Source organism: Sorex araneus, chromosome 7, assembly GCF_027595985.1.
Source record: "Sorex araneus isolate mSorAra2 chromosome 7, mSorAra2.pri, whole genome shotgun sequence".
Lineage (NCBI taxonomy): Eukaryota > Metazoa > Chordata > Mammalia > Eulipotyphla > Soricidae > Sorex > Sorex araneus.
Window position 1 is genome coordinate 29,677,595 of NC_073308.1, and position 19,200 is coordinate 29,696,794.

The 19,200-nt window shown below is 34.6% G+C and overlaps 1 protein-coding gene across 2 annotated transcripts in view; it reads right to left on the reverse strand.

The window, feature by feature from the left end:
• Positions 1 to 19,200, reverse strand: part of KCNT2 (potassium sodium-activated channel subfamily T member 2) — a 368,079-nt gene that overhangs the window by 236,843 nt on the left and 112,036 nt on the right. For both annotated transcript variants that reach the window (XM_055144870.1, XM_004619919.2), the window contains exons 4-7: positions 14,089 to 14,137; positions 10,802 to 10,861; positions 3,559 to 3,633; positions 2,103 to 2,186 (exon numbers count right to left, since the gene is read on the reverse strand). In XM_055144870.1, coding sequence (XP_055000845.1) covers positions 2,103 to 2,186; positions 3,559 to 3,633; positions 10,802 to 10,861; positions 14,089 to 14,137 — 268 coding nt within the window. The remainder of the gene's footprint in view (positions 1 to 2,102; positions 2,187 to 3,558; positions 3,634 to 10,801; positions 10,862 to 14,088; positions 14,138 to 19,200) is intronic.

Here is a 19,200-nt window from a genome sequence, read left to right on the forward strand (position 1 = left end):
CCATAAATACCTGTCAGGAAAGAAAGAAATAACAGATGGAATTCTAATCAACTTACTTTAGTTTTAATGATAGGTGAGGTAAAATATGTCATAGAGAAAGACAAAGAGATGATTCACTGAGATTCAGTGATGGTAAGGTAATTTATCTCATACTCTATTGTTTAAAACCTAAAAGACTGTTTACAAAGTTTGAAATGAACAGAAACCCATAAAATAAAAGATTACAAAATCTACAAATCTATAACATAGTTTATGTCACTAGAAATTATCTCACAAAGCACACATATATAACATACATTGAAATGATATTTTATCTACAATTTTATACTGTCAGTTTTGTGACATAACAGTGAACAAATTCCTAACACACTAAACGCTTTCTATGCATCTACACTATCACAAAAATAGTGGATAATCTAACCACATTTTTAATAATGTGGGCAAAATTTAGTCATTTTTATTGCATGCCTTAAGTAATGAAGCTTCATTATTTCATTTAATAAATCTCACTATATTTTGACCTTGGATTCTCATCTGATGATTTTTCATTTGGATAATTTTTTAAAGCTAGACTGAGCTGAATAATCAACTTATGGCCCAATGTTCCTTTTGGTTAAGTACTTGTCATGATTTTCACTTATATTTAATCTAAGAGTAAAATAAATTTAGCACCTAGAAAAATTGTATCAGTCTATTAAAATTAATAATATTGACTTATACATAGATGTACCTGTACTTTTGGGGGGCCACACTATAGTATACAGGAGTTACTCTTGGCTCTGTTCTGATCCCTCTGATCTCAGAGATTAGTCCTGGTGGGTGTCAAAGTGCCAGGGATCAAATCCAGGTATGCCGTGTGAAAGGCAAACACTTTCTCTCCAACTCCTGTAAACAGGCCATTAAGGCAGTGTTTGCATTCCCTTTTAAAGAGGAAAAAAAAACTAATAGAGAAGTTTTATTACATGCCTTTCAGATAAAAGTGCCTACTATATAGTAGATTGCACAATAATATGCAATATATATGTGCAATAATTAACTAAGAAGCAAATATCTGATTGCTTGTTCATAAGTATCAAGACCTGTTACAAATATTTTAGGTTTTAAATTAATTCTTACAATAAGGATCAGCCCTGAGCAAAACACAACTGTGATGATCTTTTTTATGTTTTTTTTGTTTGTTTGTTTATTTTAGGGCCACACCTGGCAGTGCTCAGGGCTTACTCCTGGGTCTGAGCTCAGAAATAAACCAGGCAGGCTCAGGGTGGTACCAGGAATCAGGAGATCAAATCCAGGTCGGCTGCATGCAAAGTAAGTGCCTTAGCAGCTGTAGTACCTCTGAGCAAAATTATGGTGATTTTCTGAATCTTATGTTCTATTTCCCAATTCCCTTTTTCCCAATATCCTGCTCTCAACCAAATCCATTTAAATCTAAGAAGGATTATGTTAAGTTAGGAGCTTCTACTTACAAAATGTCTGATATTTTTATGAAAGACAAGATGTTCTAAAGTTAAGAATCATTGTCCAGATTGCTTTCTGAATCCTTATAGATAGACACCCCATTACACATTAATATATTGCCCTTAAAGACTATTTGTAATGAGAAAATGGAGTTTGAAGTTTGACCACTCCAAATAGCAATTATCTTTGGTTTGGAATCATTTAGAAATTCAGAACCATTTTTGTTCATCACTTTTTCAGTATTCAAAAAAGAGTATTAAGTCAAAAATGTCAATAAGCTTCCATTCTGATTTACATTAAAACTGCCTGGTCACCTTATATTTATTAATATAGGTATTTAAAATGCACTTTAATTATTTTATAATAATTTACAATCTTTTCACTTTTATAAGGACTGCAATAAAATTGCTTACTACAGTGCTATGTAAAAATTTTAACTTTAAAAGAAAGCACTTACAAATTTAACTATGTCTAAAAATATTATGAGAGAATGAGTTTATATTTGTAGAAGAAATCAAAATGAAGAGAATTATGATTAAGACCTCAAACCATATTTCTCTGTTTAATTTATAAATTAAAATAAGTAAGAAATAATAAAGAGTCCAAAAGGTATTTTTGAATTTGCATTTCACATTTATACTTACAATCATATTTTCCAAGGCATGTTTGGCAAGCCAACAGTTTAAGAAGACTGGGACAAATAGATTCCTTAAGGGAGGCCAGAATATCTGAAAAACAAATAAATACTAAACTTTGATTTCAAAGCAGGAAATAATATCAACAGATTGAATACAAATAAGTAATATTAAAAACCGAATAAAGATAAAATACTAACTTAAAATGCGGTAAGTAGTTTATATTCTTTTACTAAAGAAAATGCAAAAGCAGAAGTGATCTTTAATTTATTATCTAAGTAACAGTGAAAGACTGCTATGGAAGCAGGAAAATGTTTTCCCAATATTCCATATAGAACTGCTAATACAATGATTGTCTTTGTAATATGACAATTTATAATAGCTTTGATCTATCTGCAACTTAGGGTAAAAAGTAGATAAAGCCTTTATATCACTTACTATTCAGAGATTCAAATACTTTAGTTAAAACTGGAAAATCATGTTCAATTAGAATTATGTTTTAGTTAGCTTGTCATTATATTCAATTCCATTTGGTCCTCTACATAAATCATGCAAATTAAACTAATTATAAGAAGTCAGAACAGCTTCAGGTTCTACTTATTTTCAAAATTAAAAAGAAAAAACTAAAAGTGTTAGATAACATAATCCCAAAAGACAGTTATAACAATATCAATCAAAATTAAAATATAATTTTGCAGTACAAAAGCTTTAGCTGCTTATATATGGAATGGAAAATAAATATGGTATGGTGAAATTTATAGTACATGGCACTACATTCGATAAAGAAAACAAATTGCTGTTTGACTGTTGGGAAATTTCTTAAGAAAGAGTGTTTAATAAATTGCATGATTAAATAAGATGAATTCTCATTTTCAGAAACTGAAATACTCACTCTCAGTTATTTAATATTTTGCATATTAAATAGATTTAAATAGTGATTTATTTCTAATCATTTTAGATAACATTCATATGCTTAAATAATATATTTAGGTCATAAATTTCTAAAAAGAATTTCATTTTGCTATTGTACTCAAATCTTTTTTCGTTTATACAATTTCACAATCCAGTTATCCAAATAATTTTACAACTTATACATACCATAATTCTAATAGGTCTACATTCATTGAGTAACTACATTATTGGACTAGAGCAATAGCACAGCAGGTAGGGCATTTGCCTTGCATGCAGCCGACCCGGGTTTGAGTCCTCAGTCTCTCTCAGAGAGCCCAGCAAGCTATGAGAGTATCCTGCCCACACAGGAGAGCCTGGCAAGCTACCCATGGTGTATATGATATGCCAAAAACAGTAACAACAAGTCTCACAATGGAGACATTACTGGTGCCCGCTAAAGCAAATTGATGAAAAATGGGACGACAGTGCTACAATTCAACATTAGTTATTAGTATTTTGATGCAAAGACCTTATTTAGGACTATTGAAAATAAAAAGATTTTCATAGCACTTACTGAGATAATGAAAGGAACTGCATTAATTATTTCCAAGATGAAGGGTATCCGTAAAATCTGTTCCCAGATGTTTCCCTTCAAAGAAAGAAATTATAAAATGCAAGTCAGTTTTACTGGATTGTGTTACGCAGGGAAAGAGAACATTCAGAATTCCTTTAGGAGTAAGTATACATTAAAAAGTTACTAAAATAATTTTACATAACAAAATACAAAATACAGAATCGCAAAGTTTCATTGGTGACTTTTAGGTATAATTTTTCTTATGATGTGCTCTCAATTTTGTAGTATGATTTAAAAGCAAAACAAATTTTAAAGGTAAGAGTACAGGGGTTAAGGGCTACATAGCCCTGTTTCAGTACTGAGTACCACATGCTACCCCAGAATTGCTAGGTATAGTTTTGGAGGCTCTTGTGCACTACTGGGTATGGCACTTGAGACTCCCCTAAAAACAGTTGGGGTGGCACAGTGGTCCTGGGTATAAAAAGAAAACACAGGGCCTCTCATTCCAATAAAGTAGGAGTGATTTCATGAAGGTGAACTCAGAATCTTAAACCAAGGTCCATTCTCTCATAACTGCATGGCTGACAGGTCCCACACCCAGAAAAGCAACAATACTGTTAATAGATCATCAAAATTTTCTCAGTGGCACCCAGTGAAAAAGATCAAAGAACTTCCTAAAAAACCTTATATGTTCATTGAAGCACTGTTCACAATAGCCAAAATATGGAAACAACCCAAGTGCCCTAGAGCAGATGACAGGTTAAAGAAACTTTGGTACATCTACACAATGGAATACTATGCAGATATTAGGAGAGATGAAGTCATGAAATTTGCTTATAAATTGATAGACATGGAGAGTACATGCTAAGTGAAAAGAGTCAGAAAGAAAGGGACAGATATAGAAGGATTGCATTCATTTGTGGAGTATAAAATAACATCACATGAGGCTGACACCCAAGGACAGTAGATACAAGGGCCAGGGGGATTGTCCCATAGCTAGAAGACTGCTTCTTGAGCAGAGGGGAGAAGGCAGGTGGAATAAAGAAGGGAACACTAAGAAAATGATGGTTGGAGGAATCAGTCAGGGTGGGAGAGGTGTGCTTAAAGTAGATAATGGACCAAACATGATGACCTCTCAGTGTCTGTGTTGCAAACCATAAGGCTCCAAGTAGAGAGAGAATATGGGGAATATTATCTGTCATGGAGGCAAGGTGAGGGTGGGAAAGGGGAAGTATACTGGGGATATTGGTGGTGGGGAATGTGTACTGGTGTAGGAATGGGCGTTTCATCATTGTGTGATTGTAACCCAAACATGAAAGCTTGTAACTATATCATGGTGATTCAATAAAATTTAAAAAAGAAAGAAAGAAAGAGAGAAAGAAAGAAAGAGAGAAAGAAAGAAAGAAAGGAAGAAAGAAAGAAAGAAAGAAAGAAAGAAAGAAAGAAGAAGAAGGAAGGAAGGAAGGAAGGAAGGAAGGAAGGAAGGAAGGAAGGAAGGAAGGAAGGAAGGAAGGAAGGAAAGAAAGAAAGAAAGAAAGAAAGAAAGAAAGAAAGAAAGAAAGAAAGAAAGAAAGAAAGAAAGAAAGAAAGAAAGAAAGAAAGAAAGAAAGAAAGAACCTTATAGTTCTATGAAGAGGTCCATAGTAGAAAGTCACTATTATCTAGTCCCTGCTATTTCCCAATTATTTTCTACTATTGGATATAAAATGAGAAATCTTTATTTTTCCTTGGGGCCCTAATGGATTAAAACATTAGTAACATAGAGTATTCCCAAAATGCAAAGCAAAGTTTGGATCAGCTGCTGTCTGTGTGCTAACATTCTTGTGATTAGTTCTGAGCCCATGTCCAAATATATACAACCTGCCTGAGGGAGGAGTAAGATGAAAGAATTGGAAGCAATGAAAACTCTTTTGTTCATTTATTTAGAGGTTCTCTTACACCCCCCAAGCTGAGGGAGAGGTGCACTTAAAGAATTGGGCTAGGACATAGAAAATGCCTTTGACTTACGACTAACACATCTGAAAATGAGAGGTCAGTTGAACAGACATGGAAACAATTCTGCTATTTTGAAGACAAAGGTAGCTGCATTCTAGGGACCAGATGTACATCCTAAGAGTAAGCTTCATGGTCATTTCAAAAGGTTTATACTCAAGAGAGCTGCCTGACAGGGACAATGGGACTCAACAGAAGGTGGATGTCAGGAGACAAGCATGTACGTCAGAGCCCCCTGGCCAACCTATTAGCGAAGCACACTGGCCACTGCCAGACTTCCAAGGTTAAACTTGTATTTGTCATCTAGAGCATCTCGAGATAAGACCCTAATTTTATGAAATAAGCAAAAGATTTAAAAAAGATTATAATGACAAAAAAAAACCCCTAAATTGGAATGACAGCCATTAGCAGTCATTATGTTCTGCTAAATGCAAACTCAACAATGGCTACATATACCATTTCAGGGAATTGAATGGCAAACAATTACCAGCATGTAGAAATCCTAGTCCAAATTCTTTGTTCTTTCCAGAAATAGGCCCTTTGTGGTGTTAAAACTTCAAAATTGTTTCTTTTTTTAAGTAATTCTAGGAAAAAGAACTGCAATTTTTAAAAGTCTCCGAGGTTAGTTGCAGAGGCTTGGGGAAGAAGATGGGGTTTGTTTTTGTTTCCTTTCAATTTAATGACTGTATGTATATAAATAGAGTTCCATTCTAAATGCAGTTAATAAAGGCACAGAGATATTTATGGGCAATCACTGTGGTTGCCTTCCCAAGCAACTGTAAATATGAATGAAATGGTGACTTGAGTACAGGCCTGAACTACTGTAGGACAGAATACAAAATAAGCTGATGTCAGGGACTTTTAGTAATTGACTAATCATGACATATATTTTAAAGAGTTTTTGCTAGTGCTGCTTTTACTCATGTCTTTGCTTTTCAAAAACTTCGATCTTTTTCACATTTTAAGCTTCTTTAATTATTAAGGATTAATTTTAGCACTTAATTTAGAATTGTTAAAGAATTAATTTAATGGTCAACTGCAAGAATTTAAAAATATTTCTAGAATACTACATGAATTTTAGGTAGTGAATATACACATCATGAATATGTATACATATAAATAAATTTTAAACCATATTGTATTTCAAGACTAATAGTATCAAAGATCAACAAATACTTAAAATAAATAAGCCTATAATTATTTTTTAATGTTTTTAAATATGAGGGAAAAAGCTCATTTGAGGTTCTGCTATCCAAATGTTTATCGATATACTCATAAAAATCACCTCTTTATTTATTCGTTTTAAAAATCTTATTCCTCCTGTGGTCTGAAGTTTTCAGAAGTATTCACTAATTTTTTGAGAGGTAAAAAAGGCAGTAATTAATGGCAGGATAATCTTTCAATGTCATGTAAGTCCTCTTTTCTGTTCTCTTTTACACATACTACTTACCTACCATCCACCTCTCCTTCATCTAAGTGAGTCACTTATATTTATGATGGTCATAATAATATGACAGAGAGCTAACTATATTGTTTTATATTATGTTGTATTTATGTGTAATATTATATAGCTATTTCTACTGGTTATTGTTACTCTCATTTATAAACAGCAGGATATAGATACATATGTGTTAGAATGACTACAATGGAATATCTATCCCATTGGTGTATATAAATGTCTTAAATTTAAGGCTTCTATTAGCAAAGTGCCAAAGTTAATTTAACAATACTTTTAAGCAAGAATTTTTAGCAAGTACAAAAAAAATGCAGATTAATATTTTTAATCTTTCTCTTACACTATGGGAATAAAAACATGCTTACTTTTTGAGCATATTGCTTTTTATTACATTTAACACTCATTGCATACTTGAATACCAAGGAACTAAAAAGAAAATTTATGGAATACAAATTGGCCTTATTTTAATTTTTCTTCCCCCATACTGTTCTCCACTCAGATAATGAACTTTCTAGATAGTTTAGGAGCAGAAAGGACCTCTCTTTAAACTCCTTTAGCTTCTCTACTTTGAAAATACTCTTTCAGGTATCATTTTTTTCTGCGCTATCAGAAGAGAGTAGACTATTTCCACAGTTAAGCACTAAACCTCAGCTCTAGCCCATTTCAGTTCATGCTTACATTTTATAAACCTTACTTCAGTCATAATTTTCTCTTCTCCTTCTCCCTTTTGCCTGTAATGCAGAAGTTTTCCAACAAGGAGACCATTTTCCCTATCTCATTCTCCTATTTCTAGTGTACACTTGCCCCACTTAACCAATCAACATTCTTTAATTAACACCTTTTTCTCCCAGTTGTATTCCTTTGAAACTGGAATCTTATAGGCAAATAACAAGTGATCTCTTAAATTGTAATCTCAATGGTCTTTCTTCAATTTCGTGCTGAACTTGATATAGTTTATTTCCATGTAACGTCCTTTTCCTTATAGAATTACAACATATTTCTTCCCACAAATACAAAATCTAGGCACATATTCAAAAGCCCCCACACTTTTCTTTCTATAGTTTCCATTTCATTTATTCATTTTACTAACTTTACAAAGTATTAGTATTATTTTCATCAGAGAATAGGTTATTTTTGCAATGAAGTCAGCATTTGTAAGGGGGCTTTTGCTTCCAAGTACAAGGATTAAAAGTAGTCTAAGGAGTGTTAGATAAGAAATCCCTTGCTTTAAGCATGATAAAAGAGATAGGGGAGGCTGCTAGTGTACATTAGCAACAATATTGTGTGAAACCTAAAACAACCCTTTTGAGCCACTGTATCTATCTCAAGAGCTTGGCCGGGAAAACCACTGAGAAACAGAATTCCATAGCAAGAGCACAACTGGACTATCAGGGAGGAGGGGATCCACTGCTGGAACAAAGGCCACCAGGCTAAACAAATCAAAAGGCCACCAGCAGCCCCAAGCTGTCCCCGCTTGGTAAACACCCCAGCAATGGACTTGGGGGCAGTTTGGGAAATTAACTTGGCAAAGGAAGAGGCACAAGGTTGCCACATCTCCTCTTGAGATGTACGCTGAGTTTACACTGGCCACATCTCTGCCTAAGATGCGTCCTTTCTTACCCTGGGGCATATTATGTCTGTCTGGGGAAACAATCTGCACATCCTGTTTAGGATGTACTTTGATTTCCACTCTGCAGAAGCCCATGCTCTACCTTGAGCATGCATCTCTATCCTTTTTGAATAAACTTTTACTTCACCCTTTGTCTCTTCCTAAAATTACTTTTTTATTATAGAAAGAAATGAACCCAAAGAGCTTGCATAAGATTTGCAGTTGATTTTCCTTTTTCACAAAGATAAATTCCTTGATTCAGCCTGAGTTCCATGGCTGCTGAGAAAAATGGTGCAGGGGATCATTTCGAGGCAGAACAAGTAGCATCCAGGTGAGGTTTGACAACTGCCTCAGGGGCTGGTGACACATGATGTCTATACGCTGCTGGGACTTCCCACAGACTCTCATCAGTACTAGATTTCCCCAGGTATTGCCCTGGGTGACCAAGAAAATAAGCAGTAGGTGTTCTCAAAGCGGCTACCTCCATCATCTCCACTTTACATAAACTACAAGGAAAGCTATTCCTTCACTGCTGGGAGGCACAGCTACCACCTCAACACATCTTTATAAACATGGGTCTTAGTTTCACCCTGCGGGGGTTATCCCGTTCTCATTGGATTTGCAGGCTTTGTTCACCACCTCTGTGAACGTGATGCCAAAGCTTTGTGAGTCTCCCCTTCAATCTCCAACTCCTCGCTTGTAATTTTCTGCATGACATGTCAACCTGTTTGTTCATAAACATTTCCAAAATCATTCCCATCAATTAATTAATATTGACTCTAATTTTAATCCTTTTCTTGATTTCTTTTCTCCTGCCTATCCACCTCACTTTCTTTTTATGGTTTAATTGCCATGTCCCATGGTCCCAATTTAGAAAACTCTAACATGGTATTTGAGATACTCTCTCCCTCATCTATCTCAGTCTATCTGTCAATTTCTTTAGTTTTCACTTTCACAATTCATCTTGAAAAAGACTTTTAATCCAGTCAAGTTCTCAGTTTCCCTTTTTTATTGCAATTTTGTGCTCTTAGAACACATGGCCTTTAATATATCTCTCTGACCAGCAATATTTATACATTTTGGACCCAAACTTCTAAAGCCTAATTCTAATTAGAGAACTCTCAAATTCAATCTCCTCCTCCCTCTACTTTCCATTTTGTGGTGCTGACAAAGAGCGCACAACATTGTCTCATAATATTTCCAACAATATTGACCAAACAATATTTGGTCAAATAAATACTGACCATTTTTATAACTTATATGCACATTTCCCCAAGTATGCATTTGCTAATTTTAGAAAACCTATTCTCATGTCTTTTCATCTTCCCTTACAGATATCGCAGCCTCCAATTTTGGTTTAAATTGGGCAAGAATTTCTTTTCATTCTATATTATGACTTATTACTATGAGTTTCAATAGAGGACCTTAGCGAAAGTAACTATTATTCTGCTTTCTATTATTGTTGTTATTTATATAATTTCTCCTGCCCATCTGCCTCACTGGACTGTAAACTTCTTTATTTTTTTTCTTTTTGGGTCACACCTGCATTGCACAGGAGTTACTCCTGGCTCATGCACTCAGGAATCACTCCTGGCGGTGCTCAGGGGGCCATATGGGATGCTCGGAATCAAACTCGGGTCGACCACGTGCAAGGCAAATGCCCTACGAGCTGTGCTATCGCTCCAGCCCCTGGACTGTAAACTTCTTGAGGAAAAAAAGAACAGAATGTAAAAAGTAGAACCCTTCATTATACAGGAGTTTAATAACTATTTGCTAAATTGTGCTAACCATACAAAACTACCCAAAACTAAGGGGATTAATTAAAATACTTCCTAAGAGACATGTTTTTGCTGCCTTAGGTTTTTGGGGCTTTTTTTTGTACAGATCAGGAAAATACATTGGAAGTAACAACAAGTAAGACAACTCCATTTGCTTGCCATATACGGCCCTGTGTATACTGGAATATTCCCCCATAAGAACATATAAATTATTTTTAAGCCACTGAGGAAAACATTACTACTATATTAACTAAAGCTTTTTTATCACATACTAGAGAGGCCCAAAATACTAAAATAATTTAAGAGGAGCTTACAATATCCTCAGAGTATAAATTATAAATTGACTAATACTGAGTAAATGTGAGTAATATGTTCTATCAGCAAAAAAATCTAATTACAACAACTTACCTTGTAACTGAGATAACCGAGCAGTATTGTTTCGAATAGACTTATCAGTGCCACTGAAACCTAAAATATAGATCATAACTTAATGAGTAAGTACAAAAGGGTAAAATATATATTCATGATAATACCACTGACTTATTTATGTACATAAATCTCTATATAGATGTATATGCTAAACAAATATGACATAGGAAGTGTTATGTCCACTAAAACTTTATTTGCAGAGGCTGGAGAGATAGTTCAGCAGTTAAGAAGCTTGCCTTACATGTGGCTGGCCAGGGTTCAATTCCTGGCACCCCATATGGTCTTTAAAGTCCCATCAGAAGTGACTCTTGAGTACAGAGCCAGGATTAAGTGTTGAGTACCACCAATGCCCCCCCCCTAAAAAAAACTGTCTACAATTGAGAGGTTCAAGGTTGTCCTGAGCCCTAGAATTTAATTTTTACATTTCCTAATATTCCTTAATTTTTTTTCAATTTATGACCTCAATGAATATGTGGAATTAGAATAACCAGACTGACTAGAATTTACATTATAGGTAAATAGACTCTTGTGTATTCCTAATATGCATAATCATACACAACGGCCTTTTCTCAGATAACTGTTCTTTGTCACAGCTCTCTCGTGTAGAACCACCAAAATCACTTATATCCAGGAAATAAAGAAATACAAGTTTCAAACTGAATACTTCTATCCTTTCTCTTACCTTAAACAAAAATGAAATAGTAACATCCTTGAACAAAAATAAGCCAGGCCAGTAGTTCAGGAGAGTCTCAATGAATTGTTTCTAAATACATTTCAAAAACAATTCCCCCTTACAATTGGAATTGATAGTTCTGCATCCCTGACACAAGCTTGCATGTCTGTGCTCACTCTCTACTCTCTATTCAATACACACTGTTGAACTATGATAGAAGCTGAAAAAGCAACCAGAAAATGGTATCTGAAATATTCCACTTTCAATATTCTAAAAACTTTAGGTGAACAGAAGCAAAATAAACAAGCATGAGGGGCCAAGGGAATATCTAGAAGGGCTGAGCACATGCCTTGTATGCCGGTGGCCTACTCTGAATTCCTGACACCACCAAGTCCTTCAAGCTTGCCCAGAGACCACCCAAGCATCAGTGCAGGAGTAGCCCATGAGCATTGTCTGGTGAGGCCATAAATACATACATATATGTGTGTATATATATTCATACATAATAGGTGGAAATAAGACATGAATCACAGATAACCAGTACAAATTAGTTATAGATTTTGAGGTTAAGAAAGATATATTCTTAAAAAAGCCAGATAACCTAGAGTTGGAAGGTTATAACTTGTCTTGGAAAAACTGGAAAGTTAACTTTGATATAAATGACAGCATAAAGCATGCAATTGTGTAAAACTCTAAGTCCAGAAGTATGAACTCCTGCAGGCTTTATTATGGTGGAAAATTAAATACCTTTTCAATTTTCTCCAGGACCACTAAATTATAATAACCCATGCATTTTTCTTCTAAGTACAACTGATGTGTGGACCATTTTTGTGGAACACAGAAAATCTTATTTGAAAGCACAATCATTCTCATTATAAATTATCACTATTTGAAAAAAGTAATTTTAATAAACTAAAATATATTTCAGGTCATATAAAACTATTTAGAAATATATGCTCACCTTTATGTGTTTCTATGTACCTCACATTTAAGGATAATACAGGAATAGAGTTCAAAATTTAAAAGACTATACATGTGGGCCATAGCAATCTCTCAATGAACTGAGTATTTGCTTTGCATATGGGATACATGGGTTTTATTCCAGTGCATGGTCCCCGCAATCCTCCAGGAATACTGGCACTGCTGAGCACTTCTGGGCATGACCCACACACACCTCCAAAAATTCAAACTAAAATACTGCAATTTTAATAAGTGTTTAAATCTTTGAATCAAGATATAAAATACAATTGACTCATAAAATACAAAATGTCCAGAATAAAAATGTGTTCCACATTTTATAACAGTCCATGCATAATTGAATTTATTCATTATTGCATGTACAATTTACAGGATTTTCTATTATCATAATTTTAAAAATAAAGAAAACGTTTTATCTTAGGGTATTTTAAAATTTGCATTATACAGAGAGGCTTTGAGTCTTTCCATGCCTTCTGGGCTCAACTGCTCATGTTAAGAGACACTATTCTTCAAATGCATTTCCACTTTTGAAATAGAAAATACAAAGTACTGCCAGCAGAAGACAAAAGTAGAGGAGACAAGAAGTTGCAGAAGACTTGTGATGAATAAAATTCTATAGAAAGGGGAACAATAGATGCAAAGGACTCTGGGAAACATCTCAAGAATATCAGACACACTCTTTTCCCTTTACCTTCTTACTTTTTCCTTGGGATTCCATTGATGCCAACCGTATTTTTGGCTGCATTTGCCAACTTATCTGCTTAGGGACCAAAATTTCACTGTTGTTAATATGAGTCACTAATTCATCTGAAAATTACTCAACAACATTCAACCATGTTCCAGATATTGAGAATATGAGCTCAACAGAAGCATACATGGCTATGGGCTTTTGATTGATTTTCCAAATATATACAACAGGAATGCTCAAGTTATTCTGCAGAACTTGCAACACCTTAAAAAACTGGTTTATTTTGTATTTCTGTGTACTTTTTTTTTGTAAGCTTTCTGAAGACTACCCTTGATCAGGAGAAAATTGTTGAAAGGTAAAATGCAGGGGCTGGAGATATAGTACAGTGGCTAGGGAGCTTGTTTGCACAAGACTGACCTGAGGTAGATCTCCCACATCCCATCTGATACCCTGCACACCGCCAGAAGTAATTGCTGAATGCAGAGTCAGGAGTAACCCCTGAGCATCACCAGGTGTGACCCAAAAACAAACAAACAACAAGAATGCAGAGCTCAGATGAGTGTGTAAGGAGAGGAGGACAACTGGTGGGAGGAAGGGGGAAGAGAGGGAACTCCAGCAGTGGCAGAACACTGACAGTCTGGTGGTGGGTGTGGTGTAGTAACATGATATGCCTGAAACATTACTCTTAGGCGCACTGAAAACCATAACTCCTAAATTAACAAAATTAAGATATATATGAAAGTGTACATATGAAAAAATACAGACTCAGACAAGGAAAAATGACAAAAATATTAATCTAAAATGTGCATCACAATTATTTAAGCACTAAAACTAATTTTTCATTCCAACTTCTTTCTCTCCAAATGTATTCTTCTGTGAAATACACATAAGTCAATATATGCAGAGATAAAATAAAGAGTACTTAACCTGTAAGCCCCATAAAGGTAGACTTCTTTTGACCCAAAAGATATGAGACCTATGAAAAGAATAAGATGTGAATTTGTAAAGTGTGAAAAATGCATCAATTTCAAATTTTTCGATTGAAGTTTGAAATATTAAATAACGCTGGCATAAAGATAACAAAATTAAAATTCATAAGTTTTATTACTTCAGAATTGTTTATAATATTTTTTCTATTACAGATAAAATCTCTTTCAATCTTGTTTTCAGTCTCATGTTAATAATGAATGAAAAGCTAATGGGATCTAATTTAAAGTGATAATGACAGAATAGAAAAAAACTCAAATCCTTTCAATTCTCCATTGAAAAGTCACCTAAGGACTTTTTTAAATTATTATTATTATTAAAACTGTTGATTTGTGGTAATACAACTTCAACAGTACAACTAATCTGATGACATTAAAAACCCAGATTATTAAATCACAATGATCATTCGAATTTTGATATTTATGAAATATTTAACCATCAAAAAACCTATAACATGTTACAATAATTTATGCAATAAGGTATTCTCCACAAATACTTCTTAAATATCTCATCCTCTCTGTTGATAAAACTTGCCCCTGTTTCACTCATACCCCATTTTTATCTAGACTATTTGCTGTACATTTTATTTCATGGGAGTCATTCATAGCAATATATACTTGAGAAAAGATAGAAATAGTAGGAGGGAGGGACTAGAAATGCAAATTAAAAAAAAAAAACCTAGGAAACAAACAGAACAGAACAAAACCTACTCACTCTTGAAAGTGTTGATATATGAGAGGCGTCCCATAAAATATTAACTGTATTTTTAAATCTTCAAGGCATTTTCTTTTTTGGTAACATGTTAAACAATAACAGAGAGGAACAGACGCTTAAAAATTCTTACTTTAAAAAAGTATTGTAAACTTTAAAGAGTACTCAAAGAGACTATTTTGTGAGAGGTCTAAGATATTCAGCATTCTGTGATTCTAGAGTGTCACATCAATGTGAAAGATTAAACATCTTTAATTGTTCCAAAACAACTCTGCAACATTATTTTGTAAAAACTGGTTCTCAAAGTCTTTCTAGGTTCCAGTGAATGGCTTCAAATTGTATTCTTCTGTTACCTATATTAAATACTTTCCTATCCTTTAAAAAAAATAATTCACTTACAATCAAACATTTCCAATTCTTCCCCCAAAACAGCTATAAAATGTATACACATCTTTCCACCTCTACTACCAAAGTCACCCTAAATTAGACTATTTCTCCACATTAGGATTTGCAAATATTATCAGTTGACAACCTCTGTTGTTACATATTTTCTCCATATTGAAGCTTCACCCAATTCTTTCTAGGTACATCTGGATTCCTATCTCCTCAATGTGTATTGGCACTACTCTGATGTCATGACAAAGACCAGGCTTCATAATGCGGCTTTCATTGATTACCAAACTCCAGGAAGAGAGTTTAACTGAGGCTGGCTCCTTCCTGGCACACTCATTTGCATACTCTTCTCTTATCCTAGAGCTCAACTTTGTCTTTTCTAAGGGAAACTCTGAGATTTCCTGTCAATCAACATAGTCTGCTAATTTCTCAGATCAGTGTTCTTTATAACACACCTCCTGTTGTCACTTTTTATTTATTTGTAAGTGTCCTTCTTCAATAGTCATCTCCTTGCTACACCAAGTTCCATAAGACAAAATAGTATTTCTATTTCTTTAGCCATGATCATACAATGTCCTTCAGAGTAACACATTTGACTTAGGCATTTACTCAAAACAAATGCATACTTCCAGCAAAAGCAGAGATGACTGATGAATTTAGCAACACTATTTTTTCCAAAACACATCTTTCTTATTCTCAGTGACACTGAGAAATCAGACCAAAGTAAGGAGTAAAGAGCATAGAATAATAGAGAGTTTTGAAATTTTGCAATTAATTGTTGACCAAATGAATATGAATACATATTGTACTTATATTGCATTGGTTACTATTTAGAAAACTAAAAAAACTTGATTTTTTTCAAAGTATAAAAAATGGAACATTAAATAAATGAACAACTTTGCAACTGTATATCTCCTAGTGACTCAATTTTTAAAAGACAAAAAATAAAATAAGCTTATATAATTTGACTATTTTGAATTTTGAATGGGTCTTAGGTAAAATTCAAGTTTGGGTCAGGAAAGTGTCTCTGTAGTCGGAGCAAATGCTTCAGATATGTGAGGCTCTGGATTTGATTTTCAAAACAAAAAGTAAAAGGAATCATGTTTAAAGTTTCATTACAAAATCTAGAGAAGCCATTATAAAACAATGAATAAAAGGTTACAAGAAAAATACAGGAAGTTGATAACATGCAGCCTTCAACACTTTATACAACACATTCTCTTAGGGCATCTCCTGGTGGTGCAAATACAGCTCTTACATCTATCTTGGGAATTGAGGTGGAATCAGGGATGAATATGTTGAGCATAAACACATATAGTGTGTGAGGATACAATTCATATGATAGGGCCTTGGGTCACAAACTCCAACTAAAATCAAAGACTGATAGAAGGCACAATATTCTAAGCCAGGAATGATAAATTATAAATGTCCCTTAATTTGAGGTCAGAGCAATAGTACAGTGGGCAGGGCTCTTGCCTTCCTGTGGCTGGCCTGGGTTCAGATATCTGGAACCGTGTATGGTCGGTCCCCTGAGTCCTGCCAGGAATGACCCCTGAGTGCAGAACCAGGATGGGCAGTAGCAGCTGTGGTCGAAAATCCAAATCAAACAAATAAATAAACAAACGTCTGCTAACCCTAACAAGTAGGGAAAATTGAGCCCGCATTCCAAGATTCAAGAATCACGAAATCGGGGCCGGAGCGATAGCATAGCAGGTAGGGCGTTTGCCTTGCACGCGGCCGACCCGGATTCGATCCCCGGCATCCCATATGGTCCCCCAAGCACCGCCAGGAGTAATTCCTGAGTGCAAAAGCCAGGAGTAACCCCTGAGCATCGCTGGGTGTGACCCAAAAAGCAAAAAAAAAAAAAAAAAGAATCACGAAATCCCCGTTAATTGTCGATTTCTCGAGCAGGCTCAGTAACCTCTTCATTCATCCTTTCCCTGAGATCTTAGAAGTCTCTCATGACTTGGCCCTCCCAGTGATGTCACACTGGAGGCTCTTTCAGGGTCAGGGGAATGAGATCCAGCTTGTTACTGGATTTAGCATATGAATACACCATGGGATGCTTGCAAGCCTGTACCATGTGGGCAGGAAACTCTCAGAAGCTTGCTAGTTTGTCCCAGAGGAAGAAGTAGGCTACAAGATATGGCTTCTGGGAGCTTGCTTTTAAGTCTTGGATGTTGGCCATTGATGGGATTACACACACCTGGGTTCCTCTGCCAGTACCTTCATGCGTGAGGACTTTTTGTATATTCCAAGAATATACAAAATTTTGTCCTGATATTAGATATAGGGTGTTGAGAAAAGGAAGAGTCTTAACAATATTAGGAAGGTTTCCAATAACAGAGCCCTGTGAAAACACTGGAACTTACTACCTACCAGATTGAAGTACCTACCATCTACAGAAAGGACTAAACATCGAACTGTTTGAAAGAATGCAATTTTAAGAGTTATGCCATCTGACATGTATTGGCTGAAGCATCGGTTAACTTTCTGCTAACATTCGTTCTCTCCTTTCTATGGCAAAGACATGAGTACAAGATACTCTTGCCAGCCAAAGTCTGCATTTCTCAGCCTCCGTGTCAAAATATGATAAAGTGACTGAATCTCACATGAGATGCAAGTGTGAAATACAAGCAAAGGTGATGCTTATCATGTTAGTCAAGAATTCTAAAGAGTATGTGTGCCAGGTTCTCTTTACCTTCCTAAAATCTGGTTGTAAAGGACCTCTCATTCTGAGATAGCACAAGGGCACAAATTGAAAATGACATGCATATATTTAATATTATACTTACCATGTTCTATTATATGTGTGTGACTTACAGTTTGAGTGTGTGCCTGTGACACTTATATAGAGGAAAATTCACACTGACTAGGAATACCAGAAAATTTTTTCGATTTTTTATATTACATATTTGAGCATTGTTGCTTCATACTCTAAACATTATGCATAAGAAAAGGTCTACTTTAATATTGTCATTCCTATTGGTGTTCAAATATTTTTAAGTTATTTTCTTTTTTTTTTAAGTTATTTTCAAACACAATTTCTTCTTTTAATAATTGCTACTCTGAAGAAGAAACGACCCTTAAACTTCATGTTACTGAACATAACAATCATATTAGGCACTGATTTCAAATGTAAATTCTAAATAAATTTTATCTTGATATTTATCATATGATATTAAAAACTAATAACTTCTTAATAATTCTTAAAATAGAATAGGGACATGTATTTGGCCTCACAGTGAAACACTGCAAGCTCAGAGAGGCAATAAGTCAATGCTGATGTTTGCAATATCATCGCAATATCAAATTCATAAACTCCAGGTCAGAGGTAGGATTCCAATGCTAACGCATCATTTACTACAAACTAAGTATACACCAGTATTTGTCATGTGCATGATTTCATACAATAACAATAAAAGTCTTTCTTCTATCTTTCCATTTATCTGTACTTGCCACATAATCATATTGATGTTGACTCAAAAAAAAATAAAGGAAAAAGCACAGTTTATCTGTAGCTTTAGTATGTCAAAGCGCTAATTAAATAAATCTCTTTGCTGAACTACCTTCATTATTCTAAAATAGAACTGATGCCCATTAAGGCTCTTCTGTTTTACATTAACCAGTGCTGCATAGACAATGAGAACTAAACAGAGAACACTGTATCCAAACTGGAGCCACAAGTGATTTGTCATGTTGTTTAATTGCAGTAATCTGATTTTTCAAATGTATACCTCTATAATTGTGGGTGAATATTCTTAGTAATACGGCACAGAAGTTAATTGTAGCAATCTTTGTCATCTTAATGTTTTCAAATAATATAATTGTATTCTACTACCCACTCATGTCCTTTTACCCTTAGAAGTATTCTCTCATGACTTGTTTTATGAGTTTAAGGTCTTCCTGATGCAGGTTTTATTCATGAATCACCAACATTTAAACATA